Source organism: Corvus moneduloides, chromosome 1 (assembly GCF_009650955.1).
Source record: "Corvus moneduloides isolate bCorMon1 chromosome 1, bCorMon1.pri, whole genome shotgun sequence".
Classification (NCBI taxonomy): domain Eukaryota; kingdom Metazoa; phylum Chordata; class Aves; order Passeriformes; family Corvidae; genus Corvus; species Corvus moneduloides.
In genome coordinates, this window is record NC_045476.1 from 65,621,796 (window position 1) to 65,647,082 (window position 25,287).

General features: G+C 41.4%; 1 protein-coding gene across 11 annotated transcripts in view; it reads left to right on the forward strand.

Annotated features, from left to right (window-relative positions):
- The first annotated feature begins 577 nt into the window (after positions 1–577).
- Positions 578–25,287, forward strand: part of CACNB2 (calcium voltage-gated channel auxiliary subunit beta 2) — a 249,770-nt gene continuing 225,060 nt past the window's right edge. For 4 of the 11 annotated variants that reach the window (XM_032113859.1, XM_032113849.1, XM_032113827.1 and 1 more), the window contains exons 1-2: positions 578–763; positions 11,092–11,184. In XM_032113859.1, coding sequence (XP_031969750.1) covers positions 665–763; positions 11,092–11,184 — 192 coding nt within the window. In that variant the 5' untranslated portion in view covers positions 578–664. The remainder of the gene's footprint in view (positions 764–11,091; positions 11,185–25,287) is intronic. The other 7 variants (XM_032113698.1, XM_032113708.1, XM_032113718.1 and 4 more) reach the window with 3 other exon arrangements.

The following is a 25,287-nucleotide window of genomic DNA, read 5'->3' on the forward strand; positions in this document are numbered from 1 at the left end:
ATAAAATTAGACAGTGGGCTTCATCTCACACATTCCTTGTTGGTATGTGCACGGGAACCTCCAAGTACAGGCAAAACCCCTATCAAACTCGAGAGACCTATGGAACTTTCTCTGTGGAAGTGCCGGTTTGCTCACTAAAACCAGAGGTCTTGCTCGATGCGGGCTGAGGCAGGCGATGCCGTGCGGCCAGGGTCCAGACGTCCGGCAGGGCTGAAGGGAAAAGCAGGGCCTGACCGCACCCAGCGCACCCCGGTCCACAGCCCCGACTCGGTTGCTCGCCGCTCGGCCGCGTTGGGTCCGACGGGCGCGGACGCGGCGCCGCCCCGCCGGCGCTGCCTGAGGGAGCCGCTCGCTGTCACTTTCCCTCTTCCCCACGCGCCGCCCCCTGCCCTCCCCCCGCGCCCGCCGCCGGCGCTGCCCCGTCCCCCAGCGCCGAGCGCTCCCCGCCGGCAGCAGGCAGGGCAGGGCAGAGCGGAGAGGAGCGGAGCGGAGCGGGCAGGGCAGAGCCAGGCTGGGCAGGGCCGGGCTGGGCAGGGCCGCCCGCCCGCTCCTCGGCATGGCCGGGCGCTGAGCGGCGCCCGCCGACCCGGCTCGGCTCGGCTCAGCACGGCTCGGCTCTGTCCCGCCGAGGGTCTCGGCGCCCAGCCACCCGCTCTCCTCGCCAATGGTCCAGAGCGACATGTCCAAATCGCCTCCCAGCCCGGCGCAGGAGGTGCAGATGGAGCTGCTGGACAACCCCCTGCCCGCGGCGGCGGCAGCGCAGGTACCGCGGGGCTCGGCCGGGGCGGCGGCGGCAGCGGGGCGGGGGCGCGGAGCAGGGCGGCGGGGCTGCCGGAGCTCCCCGTCCTTCAACTTCGGTCACCGCCGTCGGAAAAGTTTGACGGCTCCCCTAAGACGCCCGAAACCCCTGTCTTCGCCCCCACCCTCAAATGCTGTTTAATTACATACATGGGATGCTCTGTGCCGTAGAAGCATCGTAAGTCAAAAGAACCTTGCGGTTGTTTGGAGGATGAATATGTAAGAATACGTTGCTGTTAAGCTGCTCTTCTGTACATGTATTACTCGCAGGCTACGGCTATTCTTCCCTGCTCCAGTAACCTGTTGTTTCTGTACCTGATGCTTACCACACACAGCTGAAACCTCCTTCGTCTGTTCCACGGGCTGGTGACAGTCTGTAGGTGAGGGAAGGCGATTCACGCCAGTAGTTCATGAGGAATTTTGGGGAGGCTGAAGGTGTTGAGCATGCTGCAGATTTAAGCTGCTCGATTTCCGTGCAGAAGGTGGTTGTATCGTCATCTCAGAAATTTTAACAACTCAGTTCATGTAGACAGTGTTCAGGTGGATGTGTGATGAGAAGGAGGCAGGGTAAGGCACACTTAGTAAAGACTTTATAATTTGAAAGGTTGTTTCTGTTTAATATATGAATGTTGCATAATCTTCGAGTTTGCAATAGTTGGCTACAAAGACTTCAGAGTGCTGTTTTTAAACCCAGTAAAAGGGTGGTAAAATCTGATTGTGTGCATTTCAGATTACAGACGTGCATGGTCTTGTTAGGACAGGGGTTTTTTTCCCTTTGGGGTGCAGTTTTTACTGCTGCTGCCAAAGCTATCTCTGATGCCTTGTTTGAGAAGGTGGACCAGCTTCATCCCAGAAGTGCTGGATTGACAGAGGAAAATGCTGTCAGTCTGTCAGCAGTCTTGGTGATTGATCTTACCCAGGCCTGGTGACAGCGGAACAAAATCCAGGCACTGAAGCAGAGACTAGGTGAAACTAAAGAAGTGTCTCTTTGGATGTGAATTTGTCTGTAGCCTCCAAGCACAGAACAGACATTTCAGTAGGGCCATATGCTTTGCCAGCTTCTCTCGAAGCAGTGGCAAGGGAGCTAATTTCTGACCTACAAATCTCCGCCTTTTTATATCTTTTCAGCCCTAAGCATAGGATCAGCAACTGTCAAATCATATGGTGCCTCTCTGCTGTGGACAAATGTCAACTACTGATCATAACATCGATTTCTCACCCCTTCTTTTTACTAGGCTTGAAGAACCTCTGTTTAGAGAGGAAGAATAGTTTGCTAACACCCACATTATTTATGTTTCAGGTAATGCATTTATGTTCTGTTTTATAAAACAGGCTTCTGAACATTCACAGACAAAAAGATTCACTTTTTAAGACAGTAATAATGCAGCTTTTTGGCTCAGGGATGATTTTAAGTTTTTGGAATCAAAGTCATCAGTCAGAACAGGAATCATCTTCTCAATATGTACTTGTTTTAGTCATACATAAACCTTTGGTGTAGAGGAAATAAGATTATGGAAACAAAAGAGCCCTTTGTCTGTATAATAATACAAGTTAATTACTTAGCAAGCACTGCATTTAGAGACAATTATTTTGATTTGGATCTTTGTTCCATGAACATTTAAAAAAAATCTATATTGTAAAATCTTGCTGCTTTAGAACACACTCCCAGAGAAGGGAGGCTTAATGAGGACATGTGAATCATCAAGTAGATTGCCTGCAGGTACTTCAGTTACGTGTACCACTATCTTTTTCACTAAGATACTTGAATATCAATCCTAGAAACATTTCCTGCCAAATGATCTGTCAGGAAAAAAAAAAACAACAACCCAGCACGCGAGCTTATGGAGTGATGTCACTCCTAAAAGTGTTCATTCTGAAGTGCTTCTTCTGGGAATTATGCTTTAGTGAAGTATTATTGAAGAGCTTTTGTAGAGTTGTACCAAGTATCAGCACTTCTCTTATACAAGAATTTTACTTTTGCTGAGATTTCTCTTAACCTATCCTGACATCCTGGTCAATATCTTGGATTGTGCCTGTCCATCCATTTTGGCCAAACTTGTCACCACGTGGCAGAGGAGTGAATGTAGTTAGCACTCTAGAAGTAGTTCACTTAAAAGGTAGTTAAAGATGTGAAATATTGTCATACAGCATCTGTGTAAAATCTGTTTCTTATTTTCATAATGCATTTTCCTAACAAGATCTGCAAACTGAATAAAATCTCTTTGGGTGCTGATCATGACAGTAATACTGTATTTTTTCCTGGGAACTTCTTTGCAATTGTGACAAGATATTGGTGTATTTTTCTGTATTGCCTAAAATTCTGTGGCTTTTAGGTCCACATTACTGTAGAAACATAGTCCTAGTTATATATAGTTCAGTGTGATCTTGGTCTTAGATGGAGTTGCAATATAGTTTCAGATGTCCAGTTTTTTCCAGGCAAATCTGCATGCTAACAGTTACACTGTGGACTTACTCACAATGTCCAGGTATATGTCAGTGCAAAGTGATAGTTTTAGGTGTGGCCCTTTTGTAATAAAATCAGCATTTGGTTTTATGAAATCGTAAAAGAAGCAAACTGTTCAAATGTATCAGTGTTTGGTGATCAGTTTTTTGTTTTTTGTTTTTTTTTAATCAACTCTAATCTTCTTTTTAGTTCTTTATTTCAAGAACCCCTTTATTTTAGGAATCCAAATTAGTAGAATATTCAGTTTAATAATTTTAATTAACCCAGATACTAGTCTGATTTTTTTATAATACAACATAGCATATTAATGTCTTTCATGGTAACTCTTAGTCTCTCTTCTTTTTTCCCCTCCCTCCCTCCCATGTAATTTTCTTATGATCCTACTTCAAAGTCCCTCAGTCCTCAAAAATCATTAGATTCAATTTCTATTGCTGTTTTCTCATCGTAAAACTTCCTGTGCTGTGCATTAGGGAACGTCATAGCAAATCAGATGAGTAAATTACACAAAGATTTTTCAAAGAAAACATAATGAAAACTTCTATCAAGCAACTACAGACTACCTTGTGGAGGGAGAAGGTATCTTACACTGGATTAATTCTTTCCTATTCCTCATTATTTTCCTTCTGTTCTTTTTCTTGCCTGCTTATGCATCATCTGTCAGTGCACGTCCTAACAACCTGACACATTTTAAGTGAAAGCAATTCTCTTCTTGATTGTTTTCTTCAGCTCTTTCACCTGCATTTAGATTTCCGCTGTTACATGGTACTGTTAAGTGCTTCTGCCTTCCAAGTCTAAAGGTTTCATCATCCCTGGAGTGCTTGGCTTGTTTTCCAGCTTGCATTGCTGAGGGTAAACTGAATGCATGAGGCTAGGGGACAGGCTTGTTCAGTTTTCCTTCTGTATCAACTATGATTGATGTTAAGGTGAGTTTTAGAGTCATGTGCATGTGATGATTCCAGAAAATCAGCTTAGTTACAGGCCCTTACTCTGGCTGTTGTCCTTCCTGAGTTTCCAGCTACCTTCTCAGTTGCATAGCACCATCCTTTCACTGCCTGTCTTGTGGTAATGAGGAATGGAAAGAATATCCAGAGATTTATTCTCAGCAGATTAATCACACTGCTCTCTGCTGCTTTCAGCTGAGTTGATTTATCACAATTCATACTGTGTTTACCTGTTCTTCAAACAAACATTTTGCAACCATGTATTTCCCAGTACTGACTTGGAAGAATACTTTGTAAGCCATAAACGAACAAAATTGATATCCCTTTGCTTACTTAATAATAACAATACCCATTCATTATAGAGGTATGGAAGGTTTTACTCTCCTCTGGCAGCATCCCTAGAAGCCAGATCCAATGTGGCAGCAATTCAGTGGAGCATATACAAATGAAGAAGAGATAAAATCCAGTTCCATTCATTGGACTTCCTCATGGCCCTCAGCAAGGGGTAGTGCTTTCTCTTCAGATGTGGTAATCTCCTTTCAGTGTTGTATTCCTTACTGACAAAAATAAATTTTAATACTCCGTCACTGAAGAAAGCCTTTCAGGTTTCAGCTATTACTTTTCCGATGATTCTCCTCTGCTCTTTGGGGTTTTTTTCCATTATCCTGTACTCAAGCAGTGAAAGGTGATTTTGCATACTCACCTCTTCCAAAGATATTTTCCACTCGGGTATTATACATTATCAGCATAAATGGGATATAGTAGTTGTTCTTTGCATTATCCTAGAGTGTAAAATCCCTCTGAAACAGTTCACTGCTTTCAGTCCTAACTTATTTGTGTATCTGGTAACCATCTTCTAGAGGCAATCTCTGGTTTTGTCTTGTTTTGTCTGTACAGATGAAAAGTTCCTGTGCTATTCCAAGGCTGGAGTCTCAGTTACTTTTCTTCTGCTTCTTTTACTCAGTTCTTTCCTGTGCCAGGATAGAAGACTTTATAAATCACGGAACCTGCCTCCAAGGGCTTGCCTTGGTCTCTGTCCTCAGGGTAGCAGACCCTTAGCAGAGGGAAGCTGCCTCATAGTTGGCTGTTGGTCCTGCAGGCATCCTTCTGTCACAGTCGGATTTCTTTCTGTTTGCTTGTGTCAGTGAAGTACAGAAATCTGTGGAGAGCAGGTGGGGAGGTACAGGCACGTGGCCTACAACTATAGTTGCCAGTTTTAAAAGGCTGCAGGAGGCACAGTGGGGTTTGGGCATGAGCTTCAGCACCTTCTGCTGTTGTGTGCTCCTGTTTTGCTGAGTTGGGAGCTGACATCTTCATCACTGGCATTACAAATAGATGTGCAGCAGGTTTGTGCCGAGGTGGGTTTCCAAGCCACCGGGGAGGAGGAGAGCCAGCCAAGTTCCCAGATTCTTGTCTGGCAGGTGGAAACTGCCAGATGACCTGGTCTGAGGCCAGGGTGAGAGCACTGGGAGATGGCTTACAAGTATAGGAACTGGTGAGAATAGGGCTGTTTCTAGATGCAGTGTTGGCAACGCTTTATCACAGGCCAGCAGAAAAGAGCATCTAAGATTTAACCATTACAGATTGCTCGGCAGAAATTAGTTTTCTTTCCTTTTAATGGGGAAAAAGAAGCATCCGTCAAATACTTATTTATGTATTATATTTGCAAGTTTTGAGAAGTAAATTATTTGTGGAGGCTTAAGGTTTTTTGTTTGGATGGATTTTTGTTTTGGTGTCGGTGTAGGATTTTATAAATGACTGTGAAATGGACTTTGCAGACTCATCCCTGTAGCTTGAGTGAACTTGATGACTGTATATGGAGATCCTCAATTTGATAGGATTCCTGATAGGAAGTCCTGTTATTTCTGAGTTTTGTCCCAATAGCAAATGTTACTTGTTTGGAAAAATCCAGGTTTTGAGACCTAAGCTGGGGATTCTTTTCTGCTATGGTAACATGAGTCTGTGCTCCTCAGGCAACTTCTTTGCTGAGGGTATGTCACAGAGCAGAGTGCCTGTCACAGGACTGCCCTGATGTTGACCATGTAGGGTGACTCAAAACCCCGCCCCTGAGGTGGAGGCAAGCCAGGATACATTGCTGTATCCTACCTTGCCCTCTTGCCCTCATTCCCGTCATGGAAGGGAGCTGGGGAGTAGTGGGGAGCACATCACCAAGGTCTGTGTACATCTCCCAGCCCTTGGCTGTGTGGTCAGAAGCCTCTACTCCTTTAAGAGATTAGTATGATTTCTTATTCATGTCTTTTTCTGTTGGGTGAGGGTGGAGGTGGCTGCAGCTATGCAGCTGATGCTGGAGGGTATCATTTCTGAGTGGTGGCAAGCCTGGCCAGTGGCCAGAGAGGGCCCAGGGGGCCTGACCCATAGGAACATTTGTTGCCTTGTTGTAAGGAATTGCTTAAAGTAGCAGTGACTGTTCTTTTAAGGAGAGGATGGAGCTGGGTGTGTATATTCTGCACTGTCCTGACATGCTATTCTGGGTATGGAACATGTACATCTTTAAATATTTTTGAAGCTTTTGCATATGGAGAAATACTTAGTGCATTTTTGCGTTTCTGACCTTCTAGCAATTCCCTAATCCTTCAGGGGGTCACTTTTTACCTTTAGGTGTTCTTTTGATTTTTGTAGTTACATCCGAGATGATTTAAGATTCGTTGTAGCTCTGAAATTTTATTTTCTGGTTTTGTTTTCTCCAATTTATTTCTTGCATCTTTGTTTGGGGACCTGACTTGGTGTCAGTGACTCTGCTGCCTAAATCATCTGTGCCCTTCCTTCATGAGACCAGTTTTTAAGGGTTTACCTCTGCCACCTGCCATCAGTCTCAATGACTGGTGCTATTTTACCTGTGACAGATAGGTAAAGTTCAGACTCATCCTTTTTATAGTCCTCACCACTGCTTTGCTATAAAATACCATTAGAGTAGTTACTGGTGATGGGCATTTTAAGACTCTCACTGAAGATCAGTTCCCTGGTTGTAGATAGTTGGGAGTTTTAAATGTTTTATATTTCCTCTTCCAGATGATAGTATTTTGCCTACAGGGATAAACTATGCCCTCTGCTTGTCATGTGTGTTACAGGATTAAATGTTACAGATGCATGTTTTTTATGTGTTGAGACAGAACCTCATTAAAATTAAAGGATTTCACTGAGCAGCATTGATCTTGTCTGTTTACAATAACAAGTAATTGTATATAAAACTGTTAATTATCAGAAAACTGCTATGTATGCCTTTAATGCTTCATATGATTCCCACAGTTCATTTGATTACATGGGTTGAATAAAGGTTGTACAATATACTTTCTAATCAGAGTTGGAAAGCAGAGTCTTTCTTTGCTTTGTTAAGACTTGGTTGATGAAATGTTTTTTACAAAACTACCTTAGTTTGTTTTTGGTTTTGGTTTGTGGTTTTTTTTTGGTAAGGTTTCATGTTGTTTTCCAGGTATTTTATGAATCTTTAGAACATAAATGTGTGTATTTTATTTTTCATCTCTGGCAACTCAGGCAATTTTAAAAGAATTTCACACATCTGACTAATAAACGAAGCTACACTTTTGGTCTTGTAAACACATGTATACGTAACTTTATGTTTGTGTAAGATGTTCTGCTAAAATCCATGAGAACATTACTGTCAGCAAACTTTTTATATAAACAGGCTTGTTCACAGGGCTGGAGTCAGTTGTATTCAGATCAGCTGGGGAAAATTATGGTGTGCCAACCCTGCCCTGCTGGGTTTTGAGGTTGCCACCACTGGGCACTGGAGACATCACAGGGGTGCTGAGGCGTTTGCTCTCTGGTAGTTGTTCTGTTAGGTACAGCTACCATATAGGTTAAGAACACTGCCCCGTGTTGCTGCTTTTACTGGCCAATGTCCTCATGTCGTGATTCAGCCCTTTATTTTTAGCTACCTAATTGCAGCCAACTGCTGCACAGAACACAGATAAGGGAATGAATTTTAGCATGAAAATCACAGTAACATATTGGGGAAAAATGTTCTTTTTTTTTTTTTTCTGAGAATTGAAAGTACCTGATAGATCATTACTTTTTTCTTTTTTTTTTTTGGTCAAAGGCCTCCTTCTCGCATTAAGATCTTATGGAAAAAATACACAGGCATTTCTGACTGTGGGAATAAGCTTGAAAGGTGTGGAAGACAAAGGTAGTCCCCGATTAGCATCGTTTAAAATAATGAGAAGAGTCGTCATATCCCAGTTTTCCCACATACCAAAGTTGTCCCCCTTTTCTCTGACTGAAAATTGGTCTGTGCAAAGAGGCAGGTGTGAAACTGACTCTGCCTACAATCTGTAGCCACGGCCTGCCATCATGTCAACAGGTTTTTTTGTGTTTAAAGTTAGTATGTAGCTTATGCTTCTAAATAGTTTTCACTTACAGAACACTAGAACAAAAATGTGCATTTTGCTGTGCACAAAAATCCTCCTCAAACTGAAGAATCAAGGTGAGTTTCAGCCTGAGCTGCATCTGCTGTGATGTTGCCAGAAATAAATGCTTTTAGTCATTGCTACACAGATAAAATGCATACTTCTCTATCTGTGCTTGTAACATGTTCTTTTTCTGCTCTTATCTGTTTTATCCTTATCACTCTAGACTCAGTCCCTCTTTTGCCTTTCTCATAATTTTTTGTATTCTCAAACTGAGCACTATGATACTTCAAATAAAATAAATATTGTAGAAACTGGAGACAAATACAAAAAATGTGACTGTGAAAGAGCATATGTGTACATTTTTTTAATTATCTCCTTGGGAATTACACAATATTGTACTGTACACCATTTATGAAATTGCCTAGTTAGTGTGATCCTCATGTAGATGCATTATATGCTTTATAAATGTTAGAAATTCTTCATTTTTTTGTAAGTATATTTCTATATTCTTCCACAAAAATTGTAGGAAAGGAGTTCAGAATGTTTGTGGGTAGCCACAGTCTGTTAACTCAATAGGAACCATTCATAACAGGTAAATTTTGATCTAAAGATGATGTTTTATTTGTAGAATACTGCTGTGTATTTACTGTACTTTTTGTGTATTTTAAGTATTTTAATATTATATTAGGTGGAAGAGTATATTAATTATGTTAGGTGGAAAAAGATGGTTCTGATAGAACTGTCTATTATAACTGGAAAATATTTTTAACAATTTTCTTGTAACAGTGGTTCTAATCTACTAATTCTTACTGATCTAGGAAGACCATTCTATTACCAAAAAATTCTTCTATTATAAAAGATCCTTTTAGAAATGCAACCATGTAAAACTATTCCTGATTGAAATTTAATTTTGTACTTTAAGACCTGCTGGGTTACTGTCCTAGACTCATCAGAAAGTCCTATTTTCACCCCCATAATGTGCAGCATGCTGTTTTTGTTATAGTTCTACCCTGACCAGCACATGTAGAATCAGTTGGGGTGCCCTTCAGAAATTTCTTACATGGCTGTTTTGCGGTTTAGAAGAAATCATATGAGCTTGGAAAAATGTCTTTTCCATAAATCTACTTTTTGGGGGATACAACATTGCTTTGTTGTAGGTCATTGTTAGGTTAGTGACAAAACAGATACTACTTTTACTGAGGGTGCGTGTCCAGCTGACAGAACTGTTGTTTCTTGAGTCATCCTTTCTAAAAGATTGGTATATTAGATTTCAACCAGTGCTCCAAACTCGCCCAGAATCAACACAGATACAGTTTGAGATTGTTCTCTTGCATCTTGTGGAGGCATGTTACCTGGATTTGTCAAATGATCTGAAGTTAGTAGTGGCTCTCTGTTGTCGTCCTCAGATACTCTTAGATTGCAAAATATTCATCATACTTACCATATGTGTTACCGATAAGAACAGCACTCAGATTTTGAAGAAACAATATTAAAAATCTGCCAGTATGAGATTTTAAGTGTTTCAGCCTGCACTGGAGCCCACTCTCCCCTACTATGAGAACCAGTAAACTCAGGCCCAATGCTCTGAAGTTGCCCAGCCCAGAGGTGGTGTTGTGGCACAGTTTACAGTCTACACAGTTTGAACTCATTTACACAGAAATAAGTGGTTGCAAATAACATAGTTTTGAACCATTTCTTTTTTTTTTCCTTGCAACTTATTGTAAAGATATTTATTGATGATCCACATTCAATGCACAGAGCAAATAGCTTTTTGTGGACACATGCCTGCATTTGCTTTGTTTCTAAACCATGATTTTATGTGTTTCTAAACCATAGTTTCAAAGTTTTGTTTCAGCCAACTGTAGCTTTCTCTTAATGTCTCTTTAAATTCCTAGTAGATAAAAATGATGCCTTTGCTTTTTAGTTGCGTATTATCCCTTACCCAGTTATAAATATAGTCCTTTTTTATTGTTATACTGCTTTTACTTTCTTGAACTTACTGTAAAAAATTATTATTGTGAAATCTCCCTCAGTTGTAAGATTGTGTCTCAATCAACAAGTTGTTTTTCACTTCTTGTCATTTAATGTTCCCTCAGCTGACTTTGCTCGTAGCTGTGCTGTACTGGAGACTGCTCCAGTGCCTCCTGTCCTACCTTGTTTATTTAAACTAGCTGCACAACAAACTGTACTTTTTAATCACTGTGACTTGGATGAATAATTCTACATCTCTGTGAGCCTATAAATGCTTTTCGAAACCCAAATGTGAAAAAACCCCAACAACAGCAAAACATTTAGGGCTCAATTGACTGAGCTTGGTGAGCGCTTGCACACACATCCCATCAGTTACTTACTGAATATGTGCTTATTGATTGGCACAAAGCTGATAATCTGAATCCCTGCTAGCCTAGGAGACACAGGAAACTTTCTTTGCAACACAAACTAATGCTGTAATGCTGTTTCTCTAATCTGTGTTTTCTTCTTTTTTTTTTTTTTTAAACAGTCTTACGGTAAAGGGGCAAGAAGGAAAAACAGATTTAAAGGATCAGATGGGAGTACATCTTCTGACACTACCTCCAACAGTTTCGTACGCCAGGTATGAGTTTTTCAGCTTGTGAAAGACTGGATGGCTTGCTGGTGTAAATGTTCAAAACGTAATTTTAAATTTTTTTTTGGTAAGTTGTCTAATCAGAGTGATGCTGTAGTCTGAAAAATAGCAGAAGTCTCTTCTGGCACAATGAAAAATATTTGGTTGCTATTGTTTTGATCTTGGCATAAAAATACTTTTTCTTTTCTCATTCATTTCCATGTATAGTAGTTATCCTTATTTTTGTTACTCTAATGCCATCAGGTGATTAAAGCTGGAGGAGGAGACAGAGTCTGATGGAAGTGCCTAAAGTGTCACCACGTGGAAGAAAAAATCAAAACCCTAACAATCCTCAGGGTTTTCCTGCTTAAAATAGTGCTGCATGAGGCAGTGTTAACCTAGACACTTTCCTCCCACATCCCAGTGTTATTTTAAGGCAGGGTTGGAGGGAAAATCCCTGGCAGCATTTGTCCCCATTGCACCGATGCTGGAAAGAGCCTCTAGAAGATGGGGTGGTGTTGTAGGCTCCCGTGCCCTGGTGTCTGTGTGACTCCTTCAAAGGGAGAGATCCTAGTGGAACATCATGGGGATCCCAGATCAGTGTGGGTGCTTGGAGGACAGCTCCATCTGGCCAGGAGAGGCTATCTGGAAGTGTATCCAGAGTCCAGCGTGGCTGTGGCTGGAGGACAGTGCTGCTGAGGCTGTGCTTTTGAGGGTGTGTGTCAATGGGCGTGTGGCTGACAAGTTGGAGAGCAGAAATGGTACCCAAAGCACCCACAGTGACCAAGCCTGTGCAGAGTCTGAAACAGAGTTCTTCATGCCCAGCTGATTTAAGCCACGGTATTGTCAGTGCAGACTTTGCCATCTTTTTCAGAGAGGTTCTGGAATTTGGGAGCTTTCATAGCAGAGTTTTTTGTTTTACCATAAGCAGGCATCACACCTCCTTCTCTACTGGCTTGTTTTGCATGTTCCTTCATCCCCAAACATTTAATGACTCCACGGATGTTGCATTGATTGTATCAGTACACATCTTCTGTTTACAAAATTGTTCGACTTTGTCCTGCTATAATTGTATTGGTAGGTTTTGTGGTAGGCTGTGGATTTGATAAAGTCAGGCCCTTATTACATTTCTGTGTCAGTTGGACATAGACATGAAATATTAATTGATCATGGGCATGGCAGTAAACAATATCAAGGTGGAAACCCTGGATCAAGTAAATTACTTGTTTGGGATATTTTGTCCTGTCTTAAAATACTGTGAAAAAATCCAGTCCCAGTAGTGGTTGAGAGTAGCAAAAGGATCTCCCATTTCCAAGGAATCTTTGTAAGGAATTCTGTGTTGCTGTTTTCCTTAGCTCCTTGTGGATATTCAATTCAGCCTGGAACATTTTTAGCAGAGTATGAGTGTTTATTTTACACCAGCTGCACATGCTTCTTTGCCTTTCTTGTTTACCTAAAAGAAATCTGAAGTTAGTTTCAAGTATATCCTCTTGCTCCTCTTGTCATGGTGGGGAGCAGGGAAAGGAGGATCCACAAGGAGGTGGATCATCAAAAAAGTAGTGATGTTGAGGTGGGCTTGTGTAGTCATTGGAGATCTGGTTGTCTCTACAGACTGTGAGCCACTATTTATCAAATCTCCAAAACTAGCATAGAAAGCAGGGTTGGTGAGCTGTAGTCTAAGTGTGTCTATATCTTTCTGAGGGTTCTAAAGGGAGTGTGACTTCAAGTGCAGATTTTACAGAAGAAATAAATCAAAATCCCTGAAATAAAATTTAGTAGTTATTTGAGTGATGTAATACAAATAATTAAAAGGTGAATAGGCTTCTGTGAAAAATCAGAGATTTCATAGATAGCTGAAGCAAAACTCAGTTTTGAAATGCTATTGTCACTGAAGATAATGAAGGGATGTTAATGGATAAATGAATTAATGAATAAATACATTATGTGAAATTATCCAGAGTAAATTACAAAAAAATCCCCACAAAACATTCCTAGCAAGTAATGTACAGGCAGAGCTGTTCAAGATGTAGCAGATAAAAGAGAGAAATGCCTCTTCACAATTGCTGCTGGGAGGTTTGTGTCAGAACTTGGATTGTGCCTTCAACAGGCTTTCCTGCTCTGATTCTTCTCCTGGGACAGTTTGGTTTCTCTTGCACTAAGGAAGAATTGCCACCAACATGACCAGGGTGCCCAGTGCTCCAGGTATTAAACAGAATGGGGGCAGTTTTCTGCTGGCTCAGCTGCTGTGCCCTCCCCAGAAACCCTCTTGGTCTACATATTGTTTGTCTCTGGCTATCTGGCAGGATATTTTACATGGTATAAATGAGAATAATTGATTTGCAATAACCATTTATTTGTAGGGGAAAAAGTAAATCCATTAACTTTTGTGTTTCTCCAAGATGGATGAAAATTGCAGAAAAGCAGGGCAGACATATGAATTTAAACCATATGGACTCAATGATGTTCATTTCTTGTTATTTTATTTTAGTGCTATCTTAAAACCAGGAAGTCAGTTCTTCCTTAAAAAGGGATTTGTGGAGTTATTTGACAGTGGTTTTGATCTAGACATGGGATATACACAACCTGTTTGTTTCAGCAATGCTTATGATGCCTATAGCTGCCTTTTGTTTCTCCAACCTCCTTTCCCTCTCTGGGTTCCTGTTTCCTTTCCCATTTAGTTCTTAACTTGTCCCGCAACTTTTATGTGCATCTCTACAAGTACTCCCCTCTGCACTGAAGAAGGAATCCTGGGATTGTCCTGAGCATTTGTCACTAAGATCTGTCTGCATTCCTCATGAGGAAGAAAGAATGTTTGGAAGGAAGGTGTCATATTTAGCTGGCCTGTCCTTAAGCTGTGGGAGCTCTGAGAGGTGTGCAGGTTCTTGTCATAAGCATCGATGGAAAGTGGGTATTTCCTAGCAGAGAAATATATTGTGGCTGGACAAAAAAAGACAAATATATTTAGTCCTAAGGAAATGTTATGCACATTGAAGGCAATTGAGGTTTTTGGCAAGAGCAAGGAGATAGGATTCAGTCTTTTGAATCCACAGAGCTGCTGGGCATTTAAGTTAAAGCTGCTGCAGGAGGGAGGGACTTCATGTCTGTTGCTAACACAGATAAAGCATTATTGTTTGTGTTTTAGTATTTCCTTAAGGACATACTCCAGTATATACCTGGCAGCTTTCCTGCTATGCATACCACATGCTACAGTAATAAAAATAATGCCAACTTTGTTCTCTCTCCTTCAAATGAAACCAAGTAACATTCAAATTGCTTGAAAACTCCTGCTGTTATATAAGAAGAATGAAATGTGCTCTGCACAGCCCTGTGTGCTATGATCTTTTCCATTTAAATCTGTTTTGTGGAGTGCTGAAGTAGAGCAGAGCAATCTATCCAGTATTGTTTCTAATGTGTATAAAAGAAGGCTTAAACTGGAGCAAGAGCATCTGTATACAATATAAAAATTAAAACCCCATTCTCTTCAATCCAGTTAAAGCTCCTTTGTGCTGTGAATTTTATGTATTGATATAGATTTTTATTTTAATTTTTACTTGTGACGCTATAAAAGCTACGAGATTTTAGGGTAATGTTTTGGATCATGTTCTATTTGTTTGTTACAAAAAAAAATGTTTGTTTAGCTTTCTCTCCAGCATATTATTGATGATATTTGAGCTTAAGAAAATAACAACAATTTGTCTTTCTTTTTATTTGGTAGCAGCTACTGCTTGTCTTTTCAATAGCAGGAGAGGGAAATTTTTTCCTCTCTGTTTTCTTGTGAAGTTGTATTGGCAATTAAGCTGTGTGTTTGAAAAGCAGAAGCATCATTGCACACCAGTCAGCTCCTAACTGAATATAATCGGTTGTCTTTAGGGAGCTAAAGGACATTGTGTTATATAGTTTTCATCATCTTTTTTGAGCTTTGGAATGATAAGCAGCTTGTTCTTAGGGTTAGTTATGAAAGAATGAATTGGATCTGATCTCTAGTTGTTGCCATTTTGACTGATGCTTGGTAATGATTTTGTTCCCGAGGGTTTCTTCAAAATACGGATCAGACAAAATAGTTTGCACATGACACTATGGCACTTCCCAGGAACATTATTTTGAGCAAATTGCATGTTCTGATAGCATTACATATTTTGTGGTTGTGCTTTGGACCCGTCTTTGTCAAGGTTTTATTTTAAATCATAATGATTAATCACAGAGGCAGAATAAGTTGTTGGGATTTTTATGTATTGCAAAGGCAGATTAGATTGTGAGATAGGCTGTTGTCTATGGACCAGCTTACAGAAATATTTAAGGTTTTACAAATCTGGTTTTTTTTCCTTTAAATATTGGCTTGATGCCTGTTATACTGTGTTCACTCAAAAACACAGCTATAAATAATTATGTAGGGAATTCATTATTCTACTACTTTCCCATAAGGACGTTTGCCTAGCTGTGTAATTACCTATTGAATTTTATGAATGGTAGAACTAAGATTTTCTCTAAAAACAAATTTGAAAATACTGACTTAGTTTTGCTCATAAACATGCCTCTTAATCTTGATTTCAGCAGAGAACTGGGCAATGTCAGAAGTGTATTCCTCTTCTTTTAATTGTGTTTTTTCTTCCAGATGTAGAGCTTAGCTTTGATTTTTAATTTTTTTTTCCTTTTTGTGAGGGGAAGAGCTTATGTATTCAGCTCATAGATGCAGCCTGCCAGTGAAGTTATGCATTTACAGGCTGAGCCACGAAGAGCTGTGTAGAGTGGGCACAGATATTAGCTTTGGTCTTCACGCCTGGTACTAAACAATCTTAGGCTGAAAACCTGCCACTTTTCCCTGCTAGGACTATTCCTGCTTCTTGAAGACATATGTGAACAAGATTGTGTCTAGCCAGAAAATCTAAATAAATAATTAAAAATAGGGCTCATTTGCCAATTAATATATTCTTACATCCTTTGTGTGTCTTAAATTATGAGACTTATTTTGCTCGTAGAGGAAAAAGGAGCTTTTCAGACTTGCCATTAGCCTTTGCCCATAACAAAATGAGGTACGTGAGGCACTTTTAGAGGTATTGTGCAAATACTGATTGTAAGACATAAAAATATATACCTACTGCTCAGCTTAATTTTCTCATCTCCTATTTCTGATGCAAATGTCTGGGGTTGTTTTGTTAGGTTCAGATTTTTTCTGGTCTCCTTCTGCAGATTTCACTGAAAGCCACAGCAGTGATGCTTGTGGCCTGCGCTTGCTACTGTGGTTGCACTGAAGCCTTACACCAGTGATACATTCTAGAACGTCTGCTTATTTGAAACACATTAAAACTGTTATTTCATGGGGAATTGATAGAATTGTGGTGCTCTCTGTTTTTCACCATAAACTGTAAGTTATTGAAAGAAATGCATTGCACTTGGATAAAGCCACCTTACAGTGAAGTTGGCATGTGGAGTATGATGTCTGTACTGCTCTGTTCTTCTGGTGTTAGTGGAAGGAACCAAACTTTCCTCTGAAGGCCAATGTGTGACTTTAAATCATGGGCAGGCAGTGTAGTTTAGGGTGACCTGCTGTTTGTACTGAGCAGTGTGAATCAGTTTTTAGTCAGATCGAGTGAGACTGCCTTTATTGTGATCCTACTCTAGGAGTAGTACTAGTATGGGAAAGCAACTGGTTTTCTATGTATTTCTTGTTGTATGAAGTATACCAAGTTCACAGCAGGGGTGAAGAACTTAGAGCAGTGCAGGGATTCATAAGAATATGTCAGTTCAGCTGTTGATGTAGAGTTTCATTTATGGCTCATAAACGAATAAATGAATTGTTCTCAGTTCCTCAGTCATGTGGTAAAAAGCAGTTAGATGGGGAGTGGGAGGAGGACAGCTTTTAAAAGAGGCCTGGATTGGGAGCATGGGGCTGGAGGAAGGGGAAGGGGGGAAAGAGGCTTTCCCTTGGCAGTTGTGGAGCTGCAGACATGGGGGAAAAAAAATCACATTAGGCTCATTGAACTATAGATTTCCTTGGCTGTAGTAAGAGCTTGAAAAGTCTCCTTTTTTGGCCTGGAGAGAATAGAACAGATGCCCCTATAAAGTATGGGATTTTGGCAGGCATGACTGGAGGGGAGATGGCTGAGAAAAACCCAGCAGAAAGGAAGTTCATTTGTGGACTTCAGTTCTTTCATGGGCCCTTTTTTGCCTCAAATGGTTTCTAAGAATAGAAATCAAAATGTTGCCATGTGTTTAAAAAAACTCCACACACCCTCTAACCAAAACAAACAGGCAAAACATCTTAATGCTCTTCTTACTTGCATTTACACTTCTTGTAGCAGGGTAAGAGAAAATTACTGTGGAGGGGGGACAAAACTAAATGTAATCCTTTATTAAAAACGGAAGGGTAGGAGCTCTCTTTGTAGCCTCGAATGGGTGTACATGTTTGATGTTACTCTGCATGCTGCTGAAGTCAACCCATCCTTTTCCAAGCAGCAGTGGAAATTTTGAAGATGGGCCTCATTTCTGATGTCTGCTGAGATGATTGCCAGCGTTGCTTTGGAGTTTGCTGAGTTGATGGGTGGGTGTTGAGAGGTGTCTGAGAGGTTATATGAGGCCTGCTGGGAGAGAACAAGGGAGATGCAAGCCCTGAATGTGGGTGGGTGGCATCCCTGGGGGTGGCAGCTGTTGAACCTCCTCCTTTGACATTCCCATTGCTGCTGTCTTGACTGCTGGCTGTGTGCTTCTCTGGGTCTGTGAGGGAGAGGAGGAATGGGGCTTTCCAGTTGCTCAGTTTCTGCCACAGCCTGCACTCAATCAAGTTTGGCAGCATCAGATGCATCATTTTGTAGCAGGACATTCAAAAGGTGTGGCAGGACTTGTGCATCGCTGAGCCAGAGGGTTTCAGCTAGTGACAGAGCTGCCTCCATGCAGAGGAGGAGGGGCAGGAGGCAAGGGCTTAACTGTTGGGGCAGGCAGAGATGTGAGGGGGTTTTAAGCATTTAGTCAAACTGATGAAGGTAAAGAATGATCTTTGCAACTTTGCTAAAGATACAATTGGAGACTCTTCCATCATAGTGTGTTGCAGTGGGGATCCTGCAACACGCATATATCAAACCAGGAGTCCCGTGGAAAGGAAATATATATGGACAGACAGATTCTTGCTAGCTGTTTCAGAGGTGTTTATTTCTCCAGCCGCAAGGCCGGGGCTCAGCGGAGGAACTGTTCCAGTCACGGGACCAAGGGTCCTTCTGCCCGCGCAGGGAACACAAACCAACCAATGGGAACGAGGCTGAGCAGGGACAGGGAAGCCCCGTGTCTGTGCCCTCAGGGCCCCTCTCCCAGGGCTACACGGCAGGGGAGGGACCCCAACACCTCACCCGTTTTATTTTAATAAAAGGAGAATGAAAACAACTGGATAAACATAACAAGAACAGTTTCAAAACAAAACAAGCCACCCTCCTGAGTCTTTCAATGTCCAAACAGATTCTCTGGAACATCTTAGGGCTGACAGAAGGGAGACAGAATTCTCTGAGCATGCTTTGTGGGGAAACTGAGGCAGGAGAGGGTTTAACTTCGTCCCTTCCCCTTTTCATCCCCCACTCGGCATTGGAAAGGGATTTTTGGGGAAACAATTGGCAAAAGCATGGTTTTGTGAGGGAAACCATGGATGAAAAAACGGATTGGGAATACACTGGGGGTAATAGGACATAGGGTAAAAGGGAAAGGTGGGATTAGGAAAGGGAAACTGTAGGGGGGGCTTACAATGGAGATACTGTCTAACATGACTACGATTTTTTGCATATATACTGCCTTTTACAGAAACACCATCAGGCCCAGTGACCTGCGATGCTTGTAACCCTTTTCTCCCTAGTACAATATTAAATTCCACCACCTCTCCATCTCCCAAGCTTGGGATGCATTTTTCAGGGTTATTCTTTTTAATAGCAGTTCTATGCACGAATATGTCTTGCTGGTTGTCACACCTTGTTATAAAACCATAATTTTGCTTAACATTATACCATTTTACTATCCCTAAGGTCTTAGTTACTATGATCTTTTTCCGAGTGGCTGCTGTTTTTTGTCTCGCTGCGTCTTTGCTCTCTCCTTCGGTCGCTCCCGTGTTGGAATTGTCGGGGCTGCTGGTGCCTGCGCGCTCTTCCCGGGGTCACGTTCGGGGCTGCGCGGGCTGGGCCGGGCCGCGCCGCTCAGTTCTCCATGCGTCGCCTCCTCTGGTCGCAGCTTCGCTGCCGCTGCCGGGCGCTGCACCCACGTCTCGGCCGGGCCCCCGAGCGATGACCCCCCCGCGCTCCGCTCCAGCGCGCGTCTCGGCTGGGCGCGGCTCCGTCTCGGTCGGGCATTCCCGGGGCTCGCTCCACCACACGCTGCACGCGGCCGGGCAGGCACCGCCGGGTCCCGCCGCTCCTCGCTCCGCCACCGACACTGCGGCTCGCGTGGCTCCGCCCGCGCGCGGGAACTGCCTCGCTGCTGCTCGCAGAGCGCTCGGTGCACGGGGCCTGGGCCGCACAGTCCCTGCGCCAGGACACAGCTGACATTGCTCAGCAGTCTCGGTAACTAAATAATATTCACGAAAATATTCTTCCATCGGCATATATTTTGACTCCAGTATTAACTGTGTCCAAACGGTTTTCCAAAAGCCCTTGGTAAGAATTAAATCCCAAGAAACATAGAAAAAGTTCTTAAACAACCATGCCAGGAAGTGTTTCAGTTCTTTTTGAGCTTGAATCAAGCTAAAATTCACAAATCGTTGTTCAAGAATCATTTTAAGTTTAAGATAAATGTCCATATGCGGCTCTGAGAGCCAAGAGTCTTCCCACGGTTCCTCCATAGTTTAGATACGGAATAGCAAAGCAAAACCAAGAAGAGGAATCCAAAGTTTCCAGGGTTTACTCACACAAATCAGTCGCTTAGGGATCGGGGATCGTTCTGCTCACAAATCTCCACCATTTGTTGCAGTGGGGATCCTGCAACACGCATATACCAAACCAGGAGTCCCGTGGAAAGGAAATATATATGGACAGACAGATTCTTGCTAGATGTTTCAGAGATGTTTATTTCTCCAGCCGCATGGCCGGGGCTCTGCTGAGGAACTGTTCCAGTCACGGGCCCAAGGGTCCTTCTGCCCGCGCAGGGAACACAAACCAACCAATGGGAGCGAGGCTGAGCAGGGACAGGGAAGCCCCGTGTCTGTGCCCTCAGGGCCCCTCTCCCAGGGCTACACGGCAGGGGAGGGACCCCAACAATAGTGGATGGCATATGGAATGAGCAGAAAGCCTAAACACTGAGTTAGGCTTAAGCCTTTCTCTGTGTCCAAATATCTTTATAACTGGTGATTGCTCTCTGACAGTCTCCATCTTTCAGTGTTGTTCTAATCAAAGTGGACTTGCAAGAGCTGAACCTCTCAAAAGCCTTGCAGTTTATTGCCTGTATTTGCTGCTCTCTTGCATGGGGTATAGCAGTAGCTCCAAGAAAAAACTACGCAGATGTAAACAGTTAAGATCAAAATTAGGAATAGGATTGAATGAGAATCAAGTGTTTTGTTTTATTTTGTCCCCTGATAATATTTCTCCCAGAAAATTCAGTGTGGTTTCTAGTTCTTGTGTGCAGCATTGTCTTAATAAATTTGTGGTGAGATGCAAGGTTTATTATATGCTATCATAGATGTCTTCTAGTTATAGTAAGAATAGACATACAAAGTATCTGCAATGGAACAAGGTTTCTGATGCATATATTTATAGCTAATGCAGACACTGTAAAAAAGTGTTTTATGAAGATAAATGCAGTATTTTTACAACTTTTTCTTATGGGCCTATCTAGTTGGAAATTTTTTAACAAGGTCTTAAAATATGGGGGTTCTTTTTAGATGTAACATGTTTTAAGTCACTTGCAAAATTCAGTTTATAATTACATGTAAGTGCATCATAAACAATTTCTTAGTTCCTGAAGTATTTTTTGTGATTTTCAATATTGCATTGATTTTCAGGGTTTGCATTTATGCTGTGTGGTTTTGATTGGGAACAAACGCCTAACAAAAGGGAACAGTTTGATCCTCTGTAAAGCAAATATCATCTTCTGCTCCAAAACACAAGCGATTCATAGGAAAATAACTGCTGGTTGGCCAATGTGCAGCAAGCTGCTTCAGTTTCTCTCCATCGTGAAGATGAACTGCTCCCAGTCGCTGGCAGGACTCAGGGAGTAAAGAAAGATCCTTTGCAATTAACCAGGGGGTGTTACTGACTCTTTTGTCTTTCACGATACTCCACCAGTACATACCTGCTCCAACTCAGGAGTGCTTAGTTTTGTCCCTCACTAAATAGATACACTGCAAAAGATATGTGCCATTTCTGTTCAATTAGTCACAAAATTGCCAGTTTTATGGGCAGTTGCAGCAGAGAGCTGTCTTCTCTTGGGCTATGTGTTTAGACAGTACTTCCAGCACTGATTATATGTTCCTGTAGACTTGAATGTTGCTTTTTTTTTGTGTGTGATCTCACTCAGATTTTGCTGGAATACTAGGTTCATTGAAAAGATTGGTGCTCCAATACTTTTAAACTTAATTGTAAGTCTTCTCAGGAATTTACAATAAAGTTTTTTTTTGTTATCAAATTGTAGAGTGACATCCACATGAGCACAATTAGTGAGTGTTGTTTCTACTGATGGTCACATAATATTTTAGTTCCTGAATATGACTGGCCTAAAAAGAGTAGGACCTGAAGCAGTCCTAGGTATATAAAAAACTTCCTTAAAATCTGATATTGTAGAATATATGAATTATTTTTCTTCTGCCAAAGAAAGTCATTAATAATGCTCTTGAGATGTGCAGCATTCATTGTAAGCACCACATAAACCTGTAGTCCCCTATGTGTTAAATGGCCTTCATCAGATGGTTTACTAAGAGGATAATCAGGTCTTGGATAGGAAAGAGAACTTTTTCCTGCAGACAGGTGGGGAGCTGAAAGAGGGGAGGATGGATGAAGTGAAAAGGAGAAATATATTTATATTTGCCTTTGATATGCTTCCTCCTATTGTCTCCACTGGTGTTTTTGAGTTTTCAGTTGTTTTGCAGATTGAACCTGGGGAGTCTGTTACAGGGTGAAAACTCTTTTATGCCATATCACCTTTAATTGCTGTGTCTTTTATTTTAGAAATACAGCTTTAAGCCATGGTTGATCAGATGGCTCTCGAAAGTGTCCTTATCAGATCCTGCTTTTGCGGAGACTGAGCTGAAGGCAGAAGTCATTGTTCCTGTAGAAACAGCAGTGAAGCATTGCTAGTTGGGTTTATTTTTCCTACAAATGGTGAAAAGTATAGCATATGTTCAGTAATCTCCCCTTAATACTTTTCTAAAAACATGTTACTGCATGTGTAGTTCTCTGAAAAATCAATTATTCTTTGTCCAGCTTCTTTGACCTTATTTATTTTTGAAGAATTCTTTTGAAAACAGTAGTGTGTCAAGGAAATGTTTGTTTATAATAAGCAAAGATTAAATGCTGTTTCAACCTTGTCCTTGAAATAATTGCTGAGAAAATTGCCAGAGTTAGTAATAGAGTTTAATCAGGACTTGGTTGGTTTTATACATCTCTTTCCAATGTTAGCTACAATTTATCCATCATCTGCCATTTAAACTGAAGTGGAAATAAGATGCTTTCCTAAACTGCTTGTATTGTTAAATAAAATGCTGAAATAATATGTTAAAGTAAAACCTCCCATGCTTAGGAGAAATAGTGTTTGCTCAAACTCCATAAGCAGTTTGAACATATTGAAGGTTAAAATGGGTAAAATCTTCAAGTTCCTGTTACTATCTGAGAACAGTGAACAGTATTTAAAATGCTACTAAAACATGACAAAGAAATGAAAGCACATCAATAGATTTGACCAATTATGCTGCTAATATACTTTAAAATCTGAATGTAGAAAATTATTCAACACTTTACACAATAAATAAGTGTGATGATAAAGTATGGTGTTGAGATAAAGCCTTGGAATGAGATGACACAGCCAAGGGAAAGAGAGACAGCATCATTCTGAGGCCCAAGAAGCAGTGATTCATTGGAGATAGTCTGGGAGAATTGGCAGTGTGCCATGTGCTTTTTTAATGGAAACAACTTCTCTCTGGAAGGTTTAAGATTTTTTTTTTCTAGTCTTACTGATTAATTGCTTGTAAGCAAGAGCTCCTTAGAACAATGCTTGAATTTTTTGCACAGTGCTCAGCCTCTATATGATATTTATTTTAGAAAGATTCCTGGTTGTTTGAAGTACACAGGAGTATCACATTTTATCTTGCAAATATTTCCTACTCAGAGTTCAACTCACAATTTACTTAATTTAGTCCCATTATATGCTTAAAAATCAATGTGGTAAAATCCTGTTTAACACAGGATTTGGGATTTGATTTGCTGTTCCTTCAATCAGAAATCTGCTTTCTACTGTGGCAAAATCCATTACATCAGCCCAGAGCTCAATCCTTACACGGCACTCAGAAAATCCTTTGGTCTCCTGTGACATGTGATGTCACTCCCTCTTTGTTATCCTTCACCCTCGTATTGTATTTTCTCGCAAAGCCGGGTCAGCTAAATCTAGGGTTTATTTCCAGCATGCATCAAATGTACATCATCTGGAGAATGTCCTATTAGTTCTTAATTTTTTTAATGGTAAATGGAGCCCAAAACCGCTGGAAAATGTGTATTTTTGATGCTACATGTCCTGTTTATAGCTATGGTTGTTTGATTGTTGATGTGGCCACTTGTGGGTGGCTTACATTTAGCTAGGAGTTCCTAATAGCCAGGGGAAATGAAGAGATGAAATAATAATGAAACCCACTGTTGCAGTGCTTGCTTCATTAAATAAAAGAAAGTTCATCCATGGGAACAAGCAGGGTTTGAGATAGTATGATTTTGGGAGATGTGTGCATCATTTGTCCTTTTATCAACACTGCAAAGCAAAAGCCCCAGCCCCAGTTCCAGAGGGAGTCTGTCCTCTCTGATGGTTCCCTTGGGGTTGCTCTGAAATGGATCTATTTGTACTGTGCTTCTGACTAAAGACTGCAGCATATTGTTCAGGAGGTGGCATTGATCTTTTCCATTTTTCTAATTTTTGTACTGTAAAGTACTAACCTGTTTAGACTTGCCAGTTCTGTTGGTTCTGCAGGCTGTTTGCAAATACAGACCTTGGCCAGATGAAATTATTATCTCTGCTGTTTCCAAGACATTTTTAATTTTCCCCCATTGGAAAATTTGTAGTCCATCAGCTTAAAATTCTGGATCAATTTACGCATCCAAAAAGAAGAGTCCTTGATTTAGACATTGAATGACCTTCTCTTATTGCCTGAGTATTTGGTAGATGGACTTGCGAGAAATCCTATTCCTAGGCTGTAAAAAACTTAAACAGAAAGTTTCTAGGCAGACTTTCTTGGCAGCATACATAAGATTTTATTTTTCACGTTAGGAAAGTTGACTGTATTTGTAAGACTGGCATTATTCATGGTTTTTCAGAACACATTCTTGAAGTCAAGCAGCTGCAATTTACAGTTAATCTGGCAAACATTTACCTTTGCTTACTCTGAGTGTCACTCAGGGATTTTTCTCTGCTAGCTCTTTATGAGGCTTTTTGAAAGGTCTTACTGATGTGGTACTGCCAGCTGTGGAGCAAGGCCATAACTTGGTCTTATTTGTACTAATGGACTTCCCTTTCAAGTCTGTTTAACTGTGTATGCATAACTAAATTTTTCTGTGAAACTGGTATTTTAGTCATCATTCAAGAGTTGGAAATACAACTTCCTTTATATTTCCAGGAAGACAGGATCTGCCTGAAAATACATCATTAGTTTTATTATGTAGGCTATCCCAAACCAGAGCACCATGAAAATCTGAGATGTGTATAAACCCCATCTCTGCCAACTTGGGAAAGGGCTTTTCATTGTTTTGCACTTCGCTGGCAGGAATTTTGTCAGCCACGGGAGCAAGGAGACACCCTCAGACGAGAGGGTGAGCTGCCGGAGAGGCATTTGCCAATGGTGTAGCTACCAAACTGCGCTGTGCTGGTTTGCTGGGCCAGTGAGGCTGCACAGGCTGCTCAGGTGTGATGAGGGGAGGGATTTGGATGCTGTGTCCTGGCAGGTGTCCTCTCCAGCCCCAG